The 18,987-nt window shown below is 39.3% G+C and overlaps 1 protein-coding gene across 2 annotated transcripts in view; it reads left to right on the forward strand.

Moving 5' to 3' along the window:
• Positions 1–18,987, forward strand: part of MSH2 (mutS homolog 2) — an 81,529-nt gene that overhangs the window by 24,887 nt on the left and 37,655 nt on the right. For both annotated transcript variants that reach the window (XM_042932211.1, XM_042932212.1), the window contains one exon: positions 8,894–9,093. In XM_042932211.1, coding sequence (XP_042788145.1) covers positions 8,894–9,093 — 200 coding nt within the window. The remainder of the gene's footprint in view (positions 1–8,893; positions 9,094–18,987) is intronic.

Below are 18,987 nucleotides of genomic sequence, written 5' to 3' on the forward strand. Positions count from 1 at the left end.
TATTTTATTTTTTAATAAACTCTACCCCCAGCATGGGGCTTGAACTCATGACCCTGAGATCAAGAGATGCATGCTCTACTGATTGAGCCAGCCAGGCCCCCCGAGAGTTCATTTTAGGGACACCTGGGTGGCTCAGTTCATTGAGTGTCTGACTGTGGCTCGGATTATGATCTCGGGGTTATTGGGTTTGAGCTCTGCATTGGGCTCTGCTGATAGGTCAGAGCCTGGAGCCTGCTTTGGATTCTGTGTCTCCTTCTCTCCCTGCCCCTCCCCTGCTCATGTTCTGTCTCTCGAAAATAAATAAACGTTAAATTTTTTTTTAAATTTTGTTGCTGTTGGGTGAATTCTGTTAAGGAAGGAAAAGTTTTCATTTTTCTTTTTTCATTAGAGGACAGATGTGATAAGATCTGAGTTTGGTGCATACATCTTATCAAGGACAGTAGCCCAGTTGATAGGTTCAGGAATAATGATGAAAATGGGATTACTTTTAGGTTATTACCAAGCTCTTAGGAGAAGGAGGATGATAAGACTGGTATCTACTTTGTGTCTGGCACTTTGCTAAGCATCTGCTATTCATCAGCTCTGATGTGGTGGGATTGGTTTTAAAGCCAGGCTGGCCTGACTCCAGAGCCCTTGCACTTAATTGCTATACTGTATTTATTACTTCTATCAATGGTATTTAATTTGATCCAAATTGGATTTTAACACCAGAAAGGAAACATATTATTTTGGCTTTTATTTAAATTAAATCCATGGAATTGCTTTATATGTTGTCATGCTCATGTTTCCATTCATTAAAACCTACTTGCACAGAGACTACAAATGCTGCTTATTTTTAGCTAATGGCTTAAATACTTTTTATCTCCAGTGAGAATGATAAGTTATTACCTTTTAGGAGTGAGTATCTAGGTGTTTCTTCTTTTTTGTACTTTATCTAACAAATTAGGAATTATAATAACTGCCATCTTTTGCCTTGTTGCTTCTGAGAGAGCAAGAAGGGTCATTCTACTGGAGTCATCTAAAAAAAAATTGGCCAGGGATGCCTAGCTGGCTCAGTTGGTAGAGTGTTCAACTCTTGATCTCAGAGTAGTGAGTACTAGCCCCACATTGTGGACAGAATTTACTTTAAAAAAAACACAGAAGTGTATATATAGAAAAAATTCAGCCAGGATTCTCCTTGCCACATTTGCATAAACCTGCCTGGACCAGTCCAGAAATACGGCTTCAATATGTGCCAGTAGTGTTTCCATCAGTATGTAAAGGATACTGGCTTCATTAAGTTGGGTTAAGTGAGCTTCCTTGAGTGCATCATCCAAGGTACCCATCTTACTGCAGATGTTCAGGATACCTACCCTAGTGCTAGCTAGCTCTTTGTACATAAATTAAAAATACTTGAATTAAAAAAAGAACTATTCATATTACTATTTTTTCCACTTGTTTTCTTTTTTTTTTTTTTTAAGTTTATTTTGAGAGAGAGAGGGCATGCACGTGTACAAGGGAAAGGCAGAGAGAGAGGAGAGAGAATCCTAAGCAGGCTCTGCACTGATAGTGCAGATCAAGACCCAGGGCTTGATCTCAAGAACTGTGAGATCATGACCTGAGCCAAGATCAAAAGTTCAGATGCTTAACTGACTGAGGCACCCAGGTGTCCCATCACTTGTTTTCTGATATGTCCCAAAGTCCTCACTTTTGCTCATATACTAGGACTGTTGTTTTAATTTCTAGGTTTTTGGTTTTTGTCTTTCCATAGATTCATATGAAGTCTTGGTAGTTTTCAAGTTAGAATTCTCTAAAGAACATTGAATACATGATAGTGAGCATATGAAATAGTTCACTCCTAAGAAATTGCTGATGGGGGAGCCTGGGTGGCTCAGTCCGTTAAGCGTCTGACTCTTGGTTTTGGTTCACATCATGATCTCAAGGTTGGTGAATTCCAGGCCTGCATTGGGCTCCACACTGATGGTGCAGAGCCTGCTTGGGATTCTCTCTCTCCCCCTCTTTACTCCTCCCCTGCTTGTGCTTTCTCTCTCTCTCTCAAATAAACTTAAAAAAAATTAAATTGCTGGTGAAAAATTTTGTTTATATTAAATCTGGTATTCTTACTGCCTTCTAATTTAAAATTGAATTACTTCTTTTTATGTAAAATTTAGTATGATTAATGTAACAGTCTTATTAGAAACCTAAGTCTCTGAATAAAAGTATTGGTCCTGTAAATTTAGATAAGCCGTGGTGATGCTTAGGTGATAGTATATCATGCTTTTTGAGGCAGTGTACTCCTAAAGTCCCTAGACTTCTTTCCAGGTTATATTTTTGTGCCAGGGCAAACTAGTTAATAGTCCATATTTTGTGGAAACAGTGGTTTGGAGGTCATACAGTGAGTGTAGTTTCATTATAACGGTGAAGCATTGCTCTAACCTCTAAGGAAGAGCCGGAGGGCTTACATTCCATTGCTTTCCCACCATTATTTTCTTTGCTTCTAAATCAGGTTTAGTGGCAAGGCTTTATTCTGCTCTGAGCTGATCTGCCTAGCCCTTTGAAGTTCATTTGCCTCCAATTCAGTCTGCACCACAAAGGCACTGCCTTTCCAGTGCTTTCAAAGGCACCATAGAATTTCTTGTGTTCCATTGGCCCTTTGTCATGCTGGCCTCTCTCCTTAGCTGTCTTTCTCAATTAAGAGTTGCTGGCTTTCATTGCTACTCAATTCTTACTTTTTTTCCTCCTCTGACCAGATTTATTAAACATATCAAAATTCTGTGTACAAAGTGACTTGGACTTCCTGCTTCAAAACATGATCCTTTCTTACTAATATCTTGATAAGTCAGTCCATTGAGTGTCAAAAAGCAGCTTAAAATTCTAAAATTAATAGAAAAGTACCTAATGCACACCAAATAAATGGTCTAACTACTGGAACTTGAATAGTTCTACAAGATCATTAACGTAGGTAGAATCGAGCCTCTATGACAGTCTGCTGGAGAACTGACGTGAGATGTCAAGAGGCCATTTTGTGATTGTCACTGTGATTCTGTCCTGTTTTTGGATCATAATGTTCCCATTATCTGATTCTAGACGCTCCACAGGAGTATCAGTGGGGTCTGAGGTTAGCTCGCTACTTGTTGGGCTAAAATAGATAGCACCCCAGCATGCTCATCAGACAGGGTCCCATGGCAGCCCAGATTAAGTCCTTGTGAACCTGTGCACAGGACTCCCAACAGTGGATGGATTCTTCACTGTTTCCTTGAAGTGCTGCTCCAAGGTCACTTCTATCCCATCCATGGTCCACCTGGCCCAGGGTCCTGCAGCATTTTGCGTTGTCCTCTGGCCCAGGCCTGGAGCATGTCTCCTCTTATTTTACTACATGACAAGTTACAGTGACCAACCCCCAATTTTTTACTTTCCTTGAAAGCCTTCAGCTGCCTTCTGCCTCTGAACAGATGATCTCCTCCTTAATCCTTTTAATCTCAAAATATATCTGTATTTTCAGTCTTTACTCCATGGCTCTTAAAAGAAGAGATAGTGCTTTTTCCTTTCCAAAGCCAACCTTTTCATTTTACCTCTGGACATAGTTTTTTCCTATTTCTTCTCTGCTTCAGTTTTCCAGTGCATCCTGTACTTTTCTTCCAACTTTCTGCTGTGGCCTCCCATCCCAAGTCGTCTCCCCCAAGTCTTAGCTCTGTAAATCCCAACTGTTCAAAATACAGGCAAATGAAATACCCCAAAGTGAAGTTTCCTAGCTCCCCTAGGAATCCTTAGTTACTTATCTGCATCACATTGCATTGCATTTTGTATCTCAGTTGTTACTCAGCACTAACTGTAAGATGGAGCATGTCCTTCTCCACTAGATTGAATATTCCTTAAAAGCATTTCCTCTCTTTATATCTTGCCATACTCTTTCTTTTTTAATCTTCTCAGGCCTACCAGAATATGCATCAGATGAGTGGCTCTCGCTGCATTTAACCATACCAAATTTGTTCTCAGCCATATAAATATGCTGTCGTGAAATTCTAGTCAACTATTTTTACAACGAAAGATCAGAAATGCTAGTTTTAAAGAAAGGACAGAATGTGGATTTTAACATACGAAAACATTTCATGATTAATTTCATGATTTATTCTGTCCGAATTTTACCCTAAAAAATTGTCTTTATTCCAGTCAGTTTGCAAATTAATGTGTCAAATTGTGTATAGCTGAGTAATTTTATTGAGGATTGACAGGTATACTATGTTATGCCAACAGTAACTTTGGAGCTTCTAAAATTGTGATTCTCTAAGAGTGGCATTGTCATAGAAACAGTTAGCAGAGCAGTCCTTTTTAAAAACTTTATTAGCCAGAACATAAACTGACACTGTAATTATTTCTGAAATGGTGTACTGAACAGACTTGTGAAACTAGTAATTTATTGGGCTTTTAATGATACCTGGGCCAGAAACCGAGGGGGTGGTGTGTATTGCCTTGTACTATATGTTTCAGAAGTGGTTTCATTCCTGTACTGTTCAACTTCTCAATATTCTTACTGAAATTTAATGTTCTTAAACAGTGTTAATTACTTATTTTTTAAGGACACAAAGGTTGCTTTAAATATTTCTTTGGAGGAGGGGATACTGCACTTATACTCAATGAAGAGAAACATTTTTACAGTCTAGAGGGTGGTCTGTCTTTCTTTCCTTCCTTCCTTCCTTCCTTCCTTCCTTCCTTCCTTCCTTCCTTCCTTCCTTCCTTCCTTCCTTCTGTCATACCATGAATTCATAGGGAATGGGTTCCAGCAGTTCAGGCTCTTTTCCATTAGTTCTTACAAACTTTTCTGTGTGCAGCAGGCTGGTGCTTCATTTGGACCCATGTATCTTTCTCTTGGCTTCCTTTTTTCCTCTGATCATTTTATTTCACAGGCTTCAGGAAGCTGAATGCTTAATATGCTCAATATGTACACTAGTTGTCTTGGCAAGGATCTTGCCCCTGTTTGTTCACAACATTGTTAACAGCATGCTGGATGACACTGGAGACTCTTCCAGTTTTGCCATGGTAACATTTGTGGGGCGTTCCTTTTTGAACAGTGCCATTCCCTTGATGTCTGCAGTGTCATTATCATCTCTTGTACATGTGCATGTATGTGGCTAAAGGACCGTCTCTGTTTTCTAAAAGGCCTACAGAACATAGCAGGTGCCCCTCTTGCCCTTTGTGTTGGTCATTTTGGCAGGTTACTGGAAGATGGTGGTATGGGCCAAAAAGTGGTGTTGATGACGTAAGACCCATTCCCTGGTGAGTTTGAGAGGAAACAGTGGTAAAATAGTTGGAATAGGGAAGAAGCATGGGAAAACTCTTTTTTTTTTTTTTTTTTTAATGTTGATTTTCGAGAGAGAGAGAGTGAGCAGGAGAGGGGCAGAGAGAGAGGGGGAGACACAGAATCTGAAGCAGGCTCCAGGCTCTAAATTGCCAGCACAGAGTCCTGATGCAGGGCTCGAACTCATGAACCGTGAGATCATGACCTGAGCCGAAGTCTGTCGCTTAACCGACTGAACCACCTAGGCGCCCCAGCATGGGAAGATTCTTAATCAGAAATATCTTCTCTGTGGATTCTTAACATTTACCTGAGAGTAGCCTAAGGATACGAAAGTCTTGGGAAAACAAAAGAAAAAGAAAGATGAAGGGTTGGTCAGCCAAGCATCAGGTTTCTTTTATCCTTTCCTCACCCTCTTAACACCGCTTTCCCTGCTTTATCATGAGAACTCAGAGATTTCTTGTGATTGTTAAGACTGAGGCTTTATCAAACTGTTGGTGCATAAGAAGCTCGTAGAAATTTCACAGCTGAGTCCCACCCCCAGGAATATTGTACTATCCACCTCTAAGTAACTTCCATGCTGGTGATCTTAGACCAGCCTTGGAGATGCTCAGTTAGAGCCAGAGGCTTAGGTAGGAAGGCCCATGTTTGTTTCATTGGATTATGGGACTTGACTGTGTTCAAATTCTGGTTTGTCTTTTAAATTTAGAGTACAACCATAGAAATCTTTTCTGGAGTAGTAAGTACTTACAGCCCCAGTGACTAGTACACAGTTTAATACCGGCTTGGTAGCAGATTTTTCCCCCCACTAATTTGACATTTGCCATAGCACGTATGTCTGCTGCCAGCTGCCTAGATATTATCTTGGCATTCTATAGAGTTTTAGTTATTTTTCTGTTAATTTTCATCTTTTAAAAAGTGAACTTTTATTCAAGTTTCCTTAAACCAGTGGTTCTCAACCTGGGGCACTTTCCCCACAAGGGAACATGTGGCAGTGCCTGGAGACATTTTGGGTTATCACTGGAGGGTGTAGTGTGTAGAACTCAGAGATGCTATTAAAGAGCTCAGAAGAGGGGCGCCTGGGTGGCTCAGTCGGTTAAGCGGCCGACTTTGGCTCAGGTCACGATCTCGCGGTCCGTGAGTTCGAGCCCCGCGTCGGGCTCTGGGCTGATGGCTCAGAGCCTGGAGCCTGCTTCCGATTCTGTGTCTCCCTCTCTCTCTGCCCCTCCCCCGTTCGTGCTCTGTCTCTCTCTGTCTCAAAAATAAATAAACTTAAAAAAAAAAAAAAATAGCTCAGAAGAGCCCTCTCACAACAAGGAATTGTCTAGCTTAAATGTCAGTATTGTTGAGGTTCAGAAATCTTGCTTTAAATATATGTGGTCATCATGTGATTACTGTGGGGGCAGCATAATTTTCCCCTCATATAATATGCTGGATGAGCATTTTGGTGATAGAGGAATTATAAATGCTGATGGAGAGTTAAGTAAATACTTAAGAAATTTAGAAAGCTGATTTGTTTCCTTTCTCTGTCCTTATGTAATTTGAGGGTTAATTTACTGCTCATATAGTTTACAAATATAAGGAAAATTGTTGCTCATTGATAGCCTTCTGCACCTAGGACCATCTGTTATGCCCATGGCTATTTTCCTTACCTTTTTTTGTAGGCTCCACATCGAATGTGGGGCTTGAATTCACCACCCTGGTGTTAAGAGTTGCATGTTCTACCGACTGAGCCAGGCAGGTGCCCCTTCTCTACCTTTGATTACTCAAATTTACCTTTTGGCTATACTGAAATATGTGTTGTTGCAATAACCTCTACAACATAGTTTTTCAAACTGCACGTTGTGACCCAGTGGTGGGTTATGAAATTAGTGCATTGGGTGAAAACTAGTATTTTTGACAAATTAAATATAAGAGAAAAATAAGAGTCCATTACATATAGTAGGAGTAAGTATTGTTTGTGAAACCTGTTTTATGTATTTATTTTTAATAGTTTGTTTATTTGTGAGAGAGACAGAGACAGTGTGAGTGGGAGAAGGGCAGAGAGAGAGAGAATCCCAATCAAGCTCCCTGCCATCAGTACAGAGCCTGATGTGGAGCTCTAACTTACGAAACCATGAGATCATGACCTGAGCCAAGAGCCAACCAAGAGTTGGACACTTAACCAACTGAGCCACCCAGGCATGCCTGTTTATTTATTTGTTTATTTTAATGTTTATTTTTGAGAGAGAGAGAGAAGAGACAGCGCACGAGCAGAGGAGCAGAGACAGGGAGACAAAGAATCTGAACCAGGGTCCAGGCTCTGAGCTGTCAGCACGGAGCCCAGTGTGGGTCTCCAACTCTCAAACCACAAGATCATGACCTAAGCCAAAGCCAGACACTTAACTGACTGAGCCACCCAGGCATCCCAGACCTATTTTAATTATATATTGTAGGTAAGGAAAATTTCTTTTTTCCTACTACCTTCTAGGTTCTCTGGCAGAGACCCTATAAATTAGACTGACAAAAGACAGATTAACAAGAGAAAAACACACTGAAGTTTATGCTTATATGCGGGAGCACTCCGATGAGTGACTCGGGGTTGATTAGAACTTGGGCATATATAGCATCTTAGCAAAGGAACAATAAATTTTCAAAGAGACTAGACAGAGGAGAAGAATTTTGAGTTCCTAAGGTGAAGTGATGGGAAACTAATGATAGATAAAGGCTAGTAAGTAAAATTTGGTGTGTGGATTCCTCTGGTACCGTTTCCAGGCTGATAAGGGTCTAAAGTTGTGGTTAACTTTTGTCCTGTCTGGTGAAGAGAGAAGAGAGGACATCTGTAAATTATGTCCTGCTTTTAGGCAAATGGGGAGAAGGCAGAGAGCTTTTCTTTCTGCTTCTTAATTGTCGTCAGCTCAAAATAGTCCTTAAGGACACTAAAGTAGCATGTTTTGAGGTGGCATGTTATGCCTCCTACGATATCTATGCATGCATATGCTGGATCATGATGTAAAAACATTTCTTGCTGTGAGTTACAGGGAAGAAAGTGGAAAGCCACGGATTACAATAAATTGCAAAAGTAATATGAGCTGCATGTTTTATAGTTCTTAGACCAAGATTTTATTTATTGATTTGGGGAAGCAATAAACTTACTTGCTTTTTAATTAGAAATTTGGGGCTTTGTACTGTCAAAAGGTAATTTTAGAATGCATTCTGAAAATTTATAAGACCTTCTGATAGAATAAGTATTGGATTTGGCAACATTCTTGAATTGTAATTCTGTTTTATTGAAGATTATTGTTTACATGTTCACTGATGTGTCAGTAACAACGATATCCCAATAATGAAATTCTTCTGCTTAAAAAATGGCAATTTGATGAAAGGCAAATGAAATGGGTATGTGTTATATCTTCTGATACTACTACTTAACTAAACATTAATTTGGTTATTAACTAATCAGAAACTGCTTACATTTTCTATTATGGCGCTTTCCATCCTAGGAAGTTTACATTTCAGAATAGATTCAAGCTTCCTGTGTGGAATTTTTGAGTTAATTTAGTTGATTCTTATGTACGTAGTAGACAGATTTTAATTTTAAGCCAAAATGTTTAACATTAATTCTAATGTAATTTATTTCAGACTAAATTTAGTGGAAGCTTTTGTAGAAGATGCAGAATTGAGGCAGAGTTTACAAGAGGATTTACTTCGTCGATTTCCAGATCTTAACCGACTTGCCAAGAAATTTCAAAGACAGGCAGCAAACTTACAAGATTGTTACCGACTCTATCAGGGTATAAATCAACTCCCTAATGTTATTCGGGCTCTGGAAAAATATGAAGGTAACAATGATTTTGTTACTGTTTTCCTTCACTCTCAATATACTTAGCAAATATACTGTCCTTACAAAGTTGGGTCTGGTAACTCACTTCAAGTTTTTCTAATAACAGGTTTGTATTGACCTGTAGCTATGTTGTAGAAGTCCGGAATCATGAGACAACTTATAATTTTTGCTTTTTACAAGTGAATGTCAGAGTAAGTGGGTTTATTGGACTAGCAGGGCTCAGTTGCCATAGAAGACTCAAGGGCCCAAAATGACAATGCTTTCAGATCTACAGTTTCTTGAAGGAAAGGGGTGCAGTCTAGCAGCAGCACTAACATAAGGATAATGTATCACAGCCAAAGTTTCACAGCAGGGGTCCAGGGAGGTCAGTTGTAGGCTCCTATTGTCCTTCCTTTTCAAAGGTCCTTGGTGAGGTGCACTTTTCTCTCACATTAGGAACCACCAATGTGTGCAGAACACCTTGGAGCTAGGGAGCTTAAAATGGAGTCTTGCTAGACTTTTTTTTTTTTTAAGTTTATTTATTCTGAGAGAGAGAGAGAGAGAGAGAGAGAGAGAGAGTACAAATGGGGGAGGGGCAGAGAGAGAGGGAGAATCTCAAGCAGACTCCGCACTGTCAGTGCAGAGCCATATGTGGGGCTCAAACTCATGAAACTGAGATCATGACCTGAGCTGAAGCCAAGAGCCAGGTTGCCTCTTGCTGGACTTTTCGTATATTTTCCTGATCTTGTGGGCATTTTCCTGTTCTATAACTAGCCTGTATAGCAGAACCTTCCAGTGCCAGGAGGCCTCATTGAGACTCTTGCAAATCATCAATCAAAAACAGTGCTGACAAGCTGAACAAACAATCTTGAATTTCCTCAGATCTATGATTACAGAACAACAGGATATGTTTGATGCCTTGACCAGGGAACATTGCCCTAAAGGAACTTTAAGAAAACCATTCAGGCAATTCCAGGCTGGCTGGAGTGAACCTTTCCAGCACACCTATAAAATCAAGTTAAGACAAAAAGTTTTGATGATCTCTAACAGTTGATGTCACAGTGAAGTTACCAGAATGAAGTGAGCAGAGTTTTACATACTGATATAGTATGGATAAAATCAGTTTGCTCTTACAAGTGTAGTTTTTAACTTTTAAGTGAATCCTAAATTTCTACAACAGTTCAGTGATTATGATGTTATATGTCTCATACATAAAGCATTTTAAGTTTTAGAGTTAAAAATCACCATCCCTTAGAACTGTTAAACCATTCAGTATTATGAGAAAGCTTTTTCTGCAGACAGACTTAAAAAATTCAACTCTATGATGACAAGCTATAAAATAAGCATAGATTTAATTTAAATTTCATGATGACCTTTTCCCTTAAAGTGTAGAAGATACCTAAGTGCTGCTTATTTTAAAGTACCACTGTGGAAGAAGTATTCCCACTCAAGCCAAGGCTCCTCCGCAGACTGATGAGACTTAAATGCCCTTGCATTTTGTTCCACTAACGTGGAATTAAAGGAAATGGGTCTTTATCTTTCCTGTTTCTGCATTCCTTTAGTGTGGCTTAGGCAGCCATTTACCTTCCCTGTGCTTCAGTTTCCTCGTCTACTAAAAGAATATCTTTTATAGTGCTGTGCTTTTCTGATTCCATATTCTCTGGCCCCATTCCAATAGGATCCATTGGAAGCACAAGGGGATTGACCAGTATTAGGGCTATGATAATCAGATTATCATGGGGGTAGGCTCTGTAAACAGTTAATTCACTCTTAACCACTTATAGTTATTTTGAACCTTACATCTTTTCCTTCTCATAGTAAAAAAAAATAAAAATAAAAAAAATCCTTATTCCTGTACTCTTCTTGTACCTACACCTCTTTTTTGCTTTCCATTCCTAGTCAAGATTCTGAAAGCCTACATTTCCATCTTCCATTTGCTCAGCTGCCTTTCAGCCCTGACCACAGCACTGAAATGGCATTTGCTAAGTTACTTACTATTGCTAAATCCAGCCAGCACAGTCCAGTCCTTATCACACCAGCTTTAAATGCTGAGTTTGACAATTTTTTTCCTTCTAGTTTTATTGAGCTGTAACTGACACATAACACTGTATAGGCTTAGGTGTGCAACATAATGATTTGATATACGTACGTATTGGAAAGTAGTTACCACAGTAAGTTTAGTTAATATCTGTCACCTCACATAGTTACAATTCTTTTCTTGCAATGAGAACTTTTAAGATCTAATCTCTTAGCAGCTTTCAAATATACAGTACAGTATTTTTAACTGTAAGTCACCATGCTGTACTTACATCTCCAGAACTTAAATCTTATAACTGGAAGTTTGTACCTTTAGACCCCCTTCCCCCTTTTCCCCACCCCAGCTGCTGGCAACCACCATTCTTTTTTCTTTTCTTTTCTTTTCTTTTCTTTTCTTTTCTTTTCTTTTCTTTTCTTTTCTTTTCTTTTCTTTTCTTTCTTTCATTTTTATTATTTATTTATTTATTTTTGAAGGAGAGAAAGAGTGTGAACAGTGAAGGGGCAGAGAGAGAGGGAGACACAGAATCTGAAGTAGGCTCCAGGCTCTGAGCTGTCAGCACAGAGCCTGACACAGGGCTCAAACCCACGAGCTGTGAGATCATGACCTGAGCCGAAGTTGGACGCTTAACTGATTGAGACACCCAGGCACCCCTCTTTCTTTCTTTCCTTTTTAAATGTTTATTTTTGAGAGAGAGCGCACACGAGTGGGGGAGGGGCATAAAGTGGGGGCAGACAGAGGATCTGTCTGATGCAGAGCTTGAACTCATGAACTGTGAGATCATAACCTGAGCTGAAGTCGGATGCTTAACTGACGAAGCCACTTAGATGCCCCTCTTTTTTTCTTTTTTTTTTCAAAGTTTATTTTGAGTAAGAGTGGGGGGCGGGGAGGGGCAGAGAGAGAGGGAGAAAGAGAATCCCAAGCAGGTTCTGTGCTGTCAGTGCAGAGCCCGACGCAGGGCTTGATCTCACAAACAAGAGATCATGACCTAAGCTGCAACCAAGAGTCAGATGCCCACTATTTTCTGTTTCTGAGTTCAGTTTTAATTAGATTCCACATGTAAGTGAGATCATACAGTATTTGACTTTCTCTGCCTGACTTACTTCACTTAGCAAAGTGCCCACCATGTTATCACAAGTGGCAGGATTTCTTTTATTTTCTTTTATTTAAAAAAAAATTTAAAACATTTTAAAAGTATTTTTATTTATTTTGAGAGAGAGCAGGGTAGGGCAGAGAGAGAAGGGGAAAGAGAGAATCCCAAGCAGGCTCTGTCAGCATGGAGCCCAGTGTGGGGCTCAAACTCATGAACTGAGATCATGACCTGAGCTGAAATCAAGAGTTGGTCGCTTAACCAACTGAGCCACCCAGGCACCCCAGTATTTCCTTTTTTTTTTTAATGGCTGAGTAATAGTCCATTGTATATATACACCACATTTTCTTTATCCATTAAAAAAATTATTTTTAACGTTTATCCATTTTTGAGAGACAGAGACAGAACTTGAGTGGGGGAGGGGCAGAGAGAGAGGGAAACACAGAATTTGAAGCAGACTCTAAGGCTCTGAGCTGTCAGCACAGAGCCTGACCCGGAGCTAGAACTCACACATGGTGAGATCATGACCTGAGCTGGTCAGATGCTTAACCGACTGAGCCACACAGGTGCCCCATTCTTTATCCATTTATCCATCAGTAGACCCTTAGATTATTTCTGTATCTTGTTAGTTGTAAGTCTACTGCAGTGAACAAGGAAGTGCAGATATCTCTTTCAGATAATGATTTTGTTACTTTTGGATATATACCCAGCAGTAGAATTGCTGGATCCTTCTATGTTTTGCCTTTCCCTTAAGACTCCCCCCACCCCAGTTCGGTTTTTGGCACTTTTTCTGTTCAATACCAGGAACTTTAAAGCTGGGAGTTTTGAATGAATTCTTAGAAGTGTTTTGACATTTCATACAAGATTTTGTGTATGTGTCTTTTCTGGGAAAAGATCTGTAATTTTCATCAGCTATTCAAAAGCATATATAAACTACTCCTCCCCCTCCAAGAGAAAGGGTAAGAAATACTCTTGTGCCCATTCTTTGGTGAATCTTTTTCATTGCCTGGGATAAGCACAGAAGTTAGGAATTGGTCTTGAGAGTAGCTTGGCTCTCTTCCTCCTGCATATATGGGGCTTAATGTACTCAAGGAGAGTTTTGCAACAGGTCAGTAATTTCCTACTTTTTGGGGGTTACACTTAAGTTATATAGACCTTTGAGAGATCGTAACATTATCTAAATCAAATGCTTCACATTATCCACTTTGGCAACTGATGTCTGCTTTAAGGTATTTAAGTCACCTAGCCTAGAGAATATTAGGGGAGGAAGACTGTTCCAGATATTGTGGTACCAAGGGCCACGTTCTTTTCTTTCTGTAACATGGAATATTGGATACTCCAGGTGTGCCCTAGTCATTAGGAACCTAACTAATCTGAGTTTTCTCTAAAAAAAAACCCCAACAGAATGGAGGTGCCTGGTTGGGTCAGTCGGTGGAGCATGCAACTATTGATCTTGGGGTTATGGTTTGAGCCCATTGTTGGGTATAGAGATTGCTTAAAAATAAAATCTTACAAAACAAAATAACAGAATGACATTTTGATGAGTTTAACATAGCTCCTAGTTTACTGATTTCGTGGAGAGAGCCAAAACTGAGGCCAACTTAGGAGGAAAATGAACCAAATTCACTATTTTTAAAAGCAGAATCATGACTTAAAAAAATTTTTTTTAAGTATGTGAGTATATTGCTAGAAATTGAGTATGTTCTCCTATCACCTTGTGATGTTTTTGTTTTTGATTAAGTCTAGGTTTAAAGTTATATTAATGTTATTCCTAAAAAAAAAAATAACAGTAAATTCTGAGACAGCAGAGGGCAGCAACAGTCTACAAAGCTGACTTGGGTTGAGTGATAGAAGCTCTACTCTAAATCATCTTTCTCCTGTAAGAAATAGTTATTTGAAAAATATACTTGTCTTCCCTTCTTCCTTGTATCTTTTTTTTTTTTTTTTTTTTAATGTTTAAGTTTTGAGAGAAAGGGAGAGGGAGAGACAGAGCATGGTCAGGGGAGGGGCAGAGAGAGAGAAGAGAGGGAGACAAAGAATCTGAAACAGGCTCCAGGCTCTGAGCTGTGCGCATAGAGCCTAACATGGGGCTTGAACTCACAAACCATGAGATCATGACCTGAGCCAGCGTCAGACAGTTAACCAACTGAGCCACCCATGTGCCCCCTTGTATCTTTTAAAATTAAAAAGTTGAGGCAAAATCTAAATAATATTGTGCATTTAGGGCAAATTTCTGATAGTGCTTAAAGCAGCTCCTATAAGTATCCAGATGATTTTATTGATAAATTTTATTGTAACAGCACTCATGCTGAGGTGCATAACTTTTCCCTCTTCCTGTATCCAATTAATCATCTGTTTCTGTTTAATATACTTCTTAAAATTTTCACATTTGCTATTTTTCCTCCCCTGCTCTGTGCTTCCTCCTCAATGAAACCATAGTTATCTTTTCTAGCTCATCTCATTTGATCATGTCATTTCTTCCCCTTCAGAACACGTTAATTGCTTCCTGTAACCTACAGGAAGAAGTCCTCTGGTCTGCCTTTTTAACAGCAAGCAATTCTATATTGACAAATTACTTTTCCAAGAAGGTAGTACTCATTTATAGTTCCAGTCACAGGATTTAGAAGAAAACTTCTTTGCATCCTCACCAACACTGTTTGCTTTCTATTATGGTGATTAGTTAGTGTATGTTAGTGGTTAGTATATTCTGTTGCAAATGTTTAGTGGGATCTGGGTGGAAGTAATTTGATGGAGGGACAGAAATACAAGGGTAATATGACTCTTAGCCCAAGAATATATACCAAAAGATTAAATGAGAAAATTGCTATAATAAGTGATGGGTGAGAGAAAGGAAAAATAATCTTATGAAGTTGGGACTGTAAAGGAAAACTCAGTTTTTCTCCTGTGAGTCTTTTTCCTGTATCTCTCCTTTGCTCTCATACAGAACACTGCACTTCTAGTCACCAGATGTTTGGAACTTTTCCCTCCACGCCAAACAATTTTCTTTGACACCAGCTGGGTGTCCTACAGTGTAACTCAGCTCTGATATCGTCTCCCTGGAAATAACACCAGATTCCAAGGTTAAGGGCATAGTCCCACAAGACACCAGACCAACTGACTATAGATTGAAGATTCCTGTGATAACCTCCTTGGATTTTTTTTTTTCAATGTTCATTTATTTTTGAGAGAGTGAGTACGAGTGTGCAAGGGGCAGAGAGAGGGAGACAGAGGACCCAAAGTAGGCTCCCTCTGACAGAAGGGAGCCTGGTGTAGGGCTTGAACTCATGAACTGAGATCATGACCTGGGCCAAAGTCAGACACTTAACTGACCGAGCCACCCAGGGGCTCCCGATTTGCTAGAGCAGCTCACAGAAATCAGGGAACCATATTTACCAGTTTCATTAGAGGATACAGATGAACATCTAGAGCTTCTAGTCATGGTTTGGTCTGTCTGGTAACCAGCCCTCATCCAGGAGCCCACCTTTATTTATGTATGTATGTATGTATGTATGTATGTATGTAAACTTTACCCCAATGTGAGGCTCAAACTCATGACCCTGATAGGTGCCCCTAGAGTCACCCTTTTAGAACAAGAGATGCTCCTAGTGCTCTTAACACTTAGGAAATTATGGGGGCTCCTGGGTGATTCCATTGGTTAAGTGTCTGACTCTTGATTTTGCCCCATGTCATGATCTCATGGTTTGTGAGTTCGAGCCCCAAATGAGATTCTCTGTCTCCCTTCTCTCTGTCCCGTGATCACCTGCTCTCTTTCTCTCTCAAAAATAAACAAATATTAAAAAAAAAAAACCACTTAGGAAATTACAAGGTTTATAGGAGCTCTGTGCCAGGAACTGGGGGCAGAGACCAATAGGTTTCTTTTGATCTCACAGGGACTAGCACAAGTATAAAATGATACTCATATATAATCCATGAAATCAGAAGAAAAAGTCAATATAGAAAAGTACTATTTTGTCAAAATGACACTAGTCATAAAGGAGAATGAGGATGGTGTCAGAGAAGGTATTACTTGCATGTGGGGGGACTGAGACAGGTGGCTGTGCTTAAACAAAAGGGATGACGTGGCTGGAGAAGCTGACAAGAGAAGATGAGTGAAGGAAGGGGGTGGGACATGAGGAAGGATGAGAGGCCCGTACTGTAGAGTGCTGACCAGTGCTGATGGCAGTGAAAGAAGAGTGGGAATGGCCATGTGCCAGAGGTCGTCATTCAGAGCTATCTGATTACTTAGACATTTTACCATGATTCACCTGCGCTTGGCTTTTTTGTTTAGCTCCAGCCTCATATTTGTGTGAATACTTAAACTTTCATTAGCAGTGTCTTACTAGTATTTATTCCACTTACCTGGACTTTTAAATCTATTTCATAAATCTATTAAAGGGATCAGATAAAGTTTAATTATGTTAATAAAACTTTTAGTTTAGAATTGATAATACAAAGAATTTGTGTACAATTAGTCAAGGAAATGTAGGCATAGAATAAATTGTTTAAATCTTTGTTAATTAAAACTCAGGTCTTTTTATTACCATTTACCAAAATATTTAATAGAATAGGCCAACTTCATAATTAATATAGATTTTAGGTTGAGTTTCTCAGTCATGGACTATTTGAACAGTCTGATTTAGCTGACCTGTGACTAGGGCCAGGCATGGATCTGAGGATAGTGTCACAAGGGCATGTGTAAGGAGGTACCTCCTATGTGCTGTCCAGAACTGTCCTGTAGTTTGTTTTGATTTTTAGTGTTATTTGCTCATTTAACTTGAGATTAGATAGTCTTTCTTTATTTCACTTAAAATTTTTTTGAGTATAGTTGACACAATGTTACATGAGTTTCAGGTATACAGCATAGTAATTCAACAACTCTGTATGTTATGCTATACTCAAAAGTGTAGCTGCCGCCTGTCACTGTAAATACTATTATAATACCGTCTACTATATTCCGTATGCTGTACATTTCATCCCTGTGACTTATACATTCCATAACTGGAAGCCTGTATCTCCTAATCTCCTTCACCCATTTTACCCATTTCTCTACCCCTTATCCTTCTGGCAGCTATCAGTTTTCTGTATTTATGCGTCTGTTTCTCCTTTTTGCTTATTTGTTTGTTTTTTAGATCCCAAATATAAGTGAAATCATAAAATACTTGTTTTTCTCAGTCTGACTTATTTCACTTAACATGATACCCTCTAGATCCATCCGTGTTGTCACAAATGGCAAGCTCTCATCCCCTTTTTTTTTTACGACTGATACTCCAGTGTGTGTGTGTGTGTGTGTGTGTGTGTGTGTGTGTGTGTGTACATACATACCACATCTTCATTCATTCATCTATCAGTGGACACTTAACATTGCTTCCATATCTTGGCTATTGTAAATAATGCTGTATGGGTGCCTGGGTTGCTCAAGTCGGTTGAGTGGCCTTCGGCTCACGTCATGATCTCAAATTTGTGCATTCAGGCCCTGCATTGGGCTCGGTGCTGACAGCTGGGAGCCAGGACCCTGCTTCAGATTCTGTATCTCCTTTTCTCTCTCTTTTTCTCTGCCCCTCCCCTGCTGTGTGCTTGCGCGCTCTCTCTCTCTGTCTCTCTCTCTCTCAAAAATAAATAAATAAAACTTAAAATAATGTTGCAGTAAACATAGGGATGGGTATATCTTTTCAAATTAGTGTTTTTGTTTTCTTTGGGTAAAAAATGACCAGTACTGGAATTACTGAACCATACAATATTTGTTTTTAATTTTTTAAGGAACCTCCATACTGTTTTCCACAGTGGCTGCACCAGTTTGCATTCCCACCGATAATGCATGAAGATTCCTTTTTCTCCATATCCTTGCTAACATTTATTTTTTATTTTTTATTCTAGCTATTCAGCAGGTATAAGGTGATTTCTCATTGTGGTTTTGATTTGTATTTCCCTGATGATTAATAATGTTGAGTATCATTTCATGTGTCTCTTGACCATCTGTCTCCTTTGGAAAAATGTCTATTCAGATCCTCTGTCCAGTTTAATCTGATTGTTTATTTGGTCTTGAGTTGTGTAAGTTCTTTATATATTTTGGATATTATTCCCTTAACGAATATATCATTTGCAAATATTTTGTCTCATTCAGTAGGTTGCCATTTTGTTTTGTTGATGGTTTTCTTCACTGCAAAAGCTTTTTATTTTGGTATAGTCCTTATAATTGATTTTTGCTTTTGTTTCCTTGTCTTAGGAGACATACCTAGGAAAAAGTTGCTACGGCCAATGTCACAAATTACTGCCTCCGTTTTCTTCTAGGAATTTTCTTGTTTCATGTCTCACAGTTAGGTCTTTAATCCATTTTGAGTTTATTTTTGTGTATGGTGTCAGCAACTCCAAGAAATTAAAATCTTTTGGTGGCTGGCAGCAAATCTAGTGTTCCTACAGAAATTATTTAATGATGTAATTACTTAGATATTTCACATTTTGATGTACTTACGAAGCTAACAGTTACTTCTTTGTGTCATCTCTGGTATCCTTGCTAGATGAGTGTTGTGTGTATCAAAACTAAAGACCAGGGGCACCTAGGTGTCTCAGTTGGTTAAGCGTCTGACTCTTGTTTTCGGCTCAGGTCGTAATCTTGTGGTTTGTGAGTTTGAGCCCCTTGTGGGGTTCTGTGCTGTCAGTGCAGAGCCTGCTTGGGATTCTCTCTCTCCCTCTTTCTGCCCCTCCCGTGCTCACTCAGTCTAAATAAATAAATCAATAACCAACCAGTGATTGATTGCCTTATCAGGCCCTTGCTTCCTTCCTTCAGTAAG

This window comes from Panthera leo, chromosome A3 (assembly GCF_018350215.1).
Source record: "Panthera leo isolate Ple1 chromosome A3, P.leo_Ple1_pat1.1, whole genome shotgun sequence".
Lineage (NCBI taxonomy): Eukaryota > Metazoa > Chordata > Mammalia > Carnivora > Felidae > Panthera > Panthera leo.